The sequence below is a fragment of the Aspergillus nomiae genome (assembly GCF_001204775.2).
Source record: "Aspergillus nomiae NRRL 13137 chromosome Unknown contig00742, whole genome shotgun sequence".
Taxonomy (NCBI): domain Eukaryota; kingdom Fungi; phylum Ascomycota; class Eurotiomycetes; order Eurotiales; family Aspergillaceae; genus Aspergillus; species Aspergillus nomiae.
The window spans coordinates 897-6,437 of record NW_015378797.1 but is presented as its reverse complement, the minus strand read 5'-3'; the positions used below and the strand labels follow the sequence as shown (position 1 = coordinate 6,437).

The 5,541-nt window shown below is 48.9% G+C and overlaps 1 protein-coding gene across 1 annotated transcript; it reads right to left on the bottom strand.

Annotated features, from left to right (window-relative positions):
• Window positions 1-328: 328 nt before the first annotated feature.
• ANOM_011756 (DUF2841 domain-containing protein) lies at window positions 329-2,029 on the bottom strand (the record flags this gene model as incomplete). Its single annotated transcript, XM_015557012.1, has 6 exons — window positions 329-834; window positions 888-1,423; window positions 1,475-1,568; window positions 1,622-1,838; window positions 1,898-1,953; window positions 2,017-2,029. 6 exons carry the CDS (start codon window positions 2,027-2,029, stop codon window positions 329-331), a joined length of 1,422 nt encoding a protein of 473 aa, XP_015400926.1.
• Between the last annotated feature and the right edge of the window lie 3,512 nt (window positions 2,030-5,541).

Genomic DNA, 5,541 nt, shown 5'->3' with positions numbered 1-5,541 from the left:
CTTCCCCCCTTCTTCTATTAGTTATTTGGGTCCTGGTCGCTGTCCGAAATTCTATTATTATGCTTTATGAGTTCCTGATGATGTTGTGAATGAATGCAATGCCCCCGACGCCAGTTCGCTGGAAACAGATACAAAGGAAATGGGTGGTAAAGGAATGTGGTGGTGAGAAGATTGAAGATTGAGGAAAATGCGAGACGTTGAAGGTGAGTAGGCGAGAGTATGAGTCAAGGGAAATGAGAAAGGAGGGTGGAGTCGAGTCGAGGCGGATACGTCGGTGAGTGGGTGAGTGAGCGTGTATGAGAAATGAGAGGAAAGATAAAAGAACTCATCAATAACTGGTAAAATAGTACGGGTTCGCACACCCCATATCCGCTGTCCCTGTCATCCCCATCACAGGGAGAGGTTGCGAGTGCGGGTGATGACCTAGGTGAGGCTCACTGTAGTACTTCAATGGATAGTGCGAGTCGATGGAGACTGTGGTTGGGGGTTCGTGCTGGAACATGTTCGTGTTGAACTCCAGAGGGTATGAGCTCTCGCCTGGCCGGGTGCGCTTCAGCGTGCTTAAGGAGGGTAGGGACGGCGGGAGACATGGATCCCAGTTTGTGCTCACGCTGCTGGCGGACTTGGTGCTCGCAAGGCTGTGCTTGGTTGTGTCGCTTGTCGGGGAGCTTCCTGTGGATGGGAAGACGGAGGTGTGGGATTCCATGTCCGGGACCTCTTTGCGGTAGACTGGGTTAAGGTCGGTTTTCATGGTCGAGCCGGGTGAGCCCATTGCTTGGGCTTCGGATATGTCGGGAAGGTTCACCCGGGATACACAGACTACGGCTTGTCCGTCTGCCGAGTGTTAGTTGGCGGTTCTATTTAGAGGGGTGAGGGATGGTACGTACCTGTCCTGCAGTCAAGGAAGGCTTCCTCTTCTTCGCGGACGCTGTATATCTCCTCGAGGACTTGCAGCCGCTCACTAGGTAAGATCTGGCGCCGGATGGATTGGTCTGCTTCTCTCAGTTTCTCGACGCATATGGCGTGACTGCTGCGTAGTTCGCAAAGAATGTGTACCAGGAGTCGGATTCTCTCGGCCTTAAGCAGATGGTCAGGCTCCCGATGGGTGACGCCCGATGGCCACCAAGCAGGCTTGGTAAGCTCGGGGTCAAATTGCTGCGAGGAGCCCGAGATGATCTTGCGTCCGTTATACGGATAATTGACCTGCTTGCGGGGTTCGACAAGCTTGATATACGCCTTGGCAAGGATACGGCAATTGATCTGCTGCAGGCTCTCGAATGCCTTCTCGTAGTATTTACGCAGGAGATCGTGGTTGCGGATAGGTAACATGGTTTTCTGGTGGCAGTTGATGCTCATCGGGACCACGCACTCGTGAGATACCCGCTTTCTCTTGGCCTGGTGACTGTCCTGGTGCGTTTGGAACCTAATTTTGTTAGACGGCCACTGGTTTCTCAAGGAGAGTTCTGCCACATACATTGAGTTTTTGCGGCTCAAAGTACTCGTTCCGGGTGATTGGGGTGACATGGGGCTTTTGCCCCCCATATGTTCTTGGTTCAATCTCGGAGAACCTGCATACTCTGGTCAACTTGGAGCACTTTGTAGAACGTACAAGAGGGCCTACCCATCACGCCGGGGTCGCCCTTGTTCGACAACGCCACAGCTCTCAGGAACGAATCGGTTACATTAGGAGATAGAATCGACTGGCAGTTGCTTGCAATAGAAGGCGACGCTTCAAACCGAAGCTTGCCATTCTCGTCGATGTATATGAGAGCGAAATGGACCGAGGACAGCGAGGAGAGACCGTCCAGCGGCGCATCCATAGATATCGGAGTCTGGGCCTTGGGTCAGTCAGTCAGGAACCTCTTAGGGGAAAACGCAAGGTCAGTGGTGACAGTACCATGGTCTGTGGTTGCATTGGCCTCTGTTCAAAGAAAGTTGGGGACTGGGGGTCACCTAAATGCTAAATTTTAATACTCCTATTGCCAATCAGGTGCCGGGGAGGAGGGGAGTACATACGCGCAGAAGACATCTCTATTGCCTGGGCACCACAACCAGCATTATCTTTTGAAAGGTGCAGGGGAGACGATGTTGTTTGCGAGGATCCACCGACAATAACCTTACAGGATCTTCCTGAGCTGTAACCACTCTCGCCTCTTCCTTCTGCGATGCTGCGATGCACTTTATATGCGTTGGACACGCTTCGTCGAGGGAGAAACGCCAACACCAATATTTGGAAAACAAAATTAGAAAATAAATTAAAATAAAAAATCCAAAAACTCCAAAAAGAAATAATTAAAAAGGAAAAAGCAACTTCGTTGGGAGGGGGTAGTGTATCTACGGCGTAATGAAACCGTAGAAAATAAATTAACTCAGCCCAAAGCTGTGTCAGGAATGTGCGTGGCCTTACTCCGTATGTGGCACAGCATTCGATCCGCTCGGATGCATTGGGCTTTCGAACTAATGGCTCTTCTGCATTGTCCTGTTCCCCAATGATCGGCTGTTTGGACAGCGGAAAGTCTGGATCATTTCTGCAGAGCGTCATTCAATGCTAGGTTGTTCACTTTAGATTTCAAGCCGGCTTTTTTTCCTATGATACTATTTTTGCTGCCATTTCTCAAGCTTTTACTCTGTGGTTTTGTTTTTTTATCTTTATTAACCGCGTATAGCATCATCCTCAAAGTCACGCGAGACAGAATCAAGAAAGATTTCTTCAGGATGCGGTCATGCAGTACGAGCCTTGTTTCAGCTCATCGAGCGTGGCAAACCGTCGGCTGAGTTCGGCGTGTGGTTGAAAGCCACGAAAAGAATAGCTCATGGCTAGAAAAATCACCGAGACGCCTTATAGTCAATAATCTAGGGGAGCATACGATTCCCACCTGCACGGTCCGTAGAGAGGCCCAGAGCCATGGTCCTTGGTACTTGGAGATCTTTTCCGGCCGGGGGGGTCCTAGCCGGAGGGATCATGGTGGTCACGATTCCCTCCCATGTTCGCTCATCTGTGTCGTTCTTGCTGTGATCTTCCTCGATAGAACTGAATAGCGTCGCTTCGGCCGGCCCTCGAACCCCCCTTGCCTCGCGCATCGGGTGTCAGGCATATGCACTTGCGCCACTAAGGTGTGGAGTTCCTGCTGACAAAATAGTATCGTAGAAAAGTCAAAATGATTGAAATCAGTGTAAAATCAGACTCCCTGGTGCCGATCTAGATACGGCAATTTCCGTCGCAGGGTCCTGACAGAGACGAATCAATGCAGACAAGTCAATAAGCCCCATACGTGGTACGCCGAATATCCACAGGGATAAAGAGATGCAAGACGTATGCAAGACAATACGGATGACGTTGTGGGCCGGTTTTCTTTTCTTTTTTCTTTTTTCTTTTTTTTTAGGCCCAACTGTAGACTACTCTGATGTGTATGCGTTAGTCCATCGAACGATGGTAGTCCGGATTGACCAGGAAGCCTAAGTGAGCTAATATCACTGGCGTCGGCAATCAGTTGCGGGGCCAGGGTTCTTGAAGCGATTTCCGGCGCTCTGAATGGATATTGTTTTTGTTTTTGTTTTTGTTTTTTTTTGTTTTGTCTTTTATCCTATTTCCCTTAGTAAAAAAGAATTCACTTGTCTAGTTTTTGGACAACTCAAGAATCAACGCTGGGGAAAAGTTTGGTAGGACTCCACATGGCAAGATGTCAAATTGTCACTATGACTCGCTTCGACCGGTTGATCGATAGTGGGTTTGGCGCTAACGAGAGCTCCCTCTTCTCCAGGGCATGATTCTGTCACAGGCCTGCCCTCTCCTCGGTCTTTGTTACTATTCTTGACCCTCTTGGTGGTCCAGGCTGTGGCAATTGTCAAATTCGCTCCCGTGGGTCCAGTTCTGCCAGCTGAAGCTTTGGTGTAGGGCCATTGAATAAAAAAATTCGAATAGAAAAATAAAATAAAATGCTAGAAATGAGGAAGAGAAGGTATACGACGGAACCTTATTGGCCGTTGATGGCTGAATCCTGACGCTCCAAACCCCACTCTGAGAATGATGAATCACCATCAGCAGTTGACGCTCTGCTCCGACGTCTCCACGCTGAAAATTAGTAGGATGGGTTAATATGTCCCTACTGCGTTAATGTCTAAGCTTCATGGTTACATCTCTGTTCCTGATTAGAAGCTTGGTGGAATCGGAGCTGGACTGATGGTTGATGATTTTGGTGAAGTATGTACGCGGGACTCGAAACAACCTAGAAGGATTAGGGTACAGCCTGCCCTAACCGTCCAAACTAGGCGTTCGGGACAGCCCGAGCAATGGGTTAGTTATCACGCGGCAACCATAGAAAATAAAAACAAAGAAATCATCAAAAATCAAAGGAAAAGAAAAATAGGATAATTTGGGCAATAATAAGAAAAAATAAATCCGGTCTCAGTATTTTTTCTTTCAGCGGCTGTGGCGTTCTCATCTGTCTGCCATTTCCAGGTGGCTCACCTGATGTGTCAGCGACAAATGGTATAGATGTGCATCGCGGATGTAGTAACTTTGTGATCTGTATGACTCGGCCCACTGGGTAATTGCGGGCCTCAGAGTCAGTCTGGGTTGAGGTAAGCTATTGATTGTCGGGGCCCATCCCATTGGTACGTTATCTACTATGAATTGGAACTCAATAGGAAATAAATAGTAACTCACGCGTGAAGGGACATGCGCTGCTGAGTGGATGGATAGATGATCGATGGAAGCGAGCTTCAAGATCACCCATAGCGAAGACGAACACCCACTCGATAATAGGATCATCTCAGTGACACTTTATTTGAAACTATTGTTGCATGGCGTGGATCACCGCTTGACAGGATCGCTAGTCACGTCGCTTCGAACATACTGGATGTCTATCTTTCTGTTGTTCAGTGCAGTGGACCCGAGTCATCTCCTAATTCAGTTAATCCATTCGCTGGTCCGTCAGACATTCTCTGTAGGAAGTTCGGAAGATAGGACCCGTATGGGCTAGCAGCACTCCATACGGCATTTCAAGGAGAATATTGAACCCTACGGAAATAGCTACAATGCCGGTGACAGGCCGGTGGCATCGGAACCAAGTACCTTTCGGTCCGCACGTACCAATCCCAGAGTACCTTTATCTCGACATGGTTGTCCTCCATTTTGATAGGAAGCTCCAATCCAGCCCTGAACTGTGTGGGTGGCCTATTTCAAATAGCGTTTCCCAGTACCATGGCTATGAAGTTGGGGTCCGGGGGATCCTTCGCAGCGCCACCGCCATGGATGCAGGTTTCTGTGCGTGCAGTTATCATGTACTGTTATGATGTACTTTTGACCCAGGAGTAGTTCGATGTAGGCCAATATCAGGAGGTTGGGACGAGGACGGGCCCGGGGAGACGACGTACTGACCCGACAAGGAAAGACCATCAGGTTTAAAGTTGTTCTAGATACGGGATGGAAATTATTGTTTTGCTAGTGTGATGGAGCCAGTTCGTGATCGTGGAGAGGAATCGAGAATGCTTTGCATGGTATTGATCATGAGAGGTGGTTGGTGGAGGTGATGTATCAAG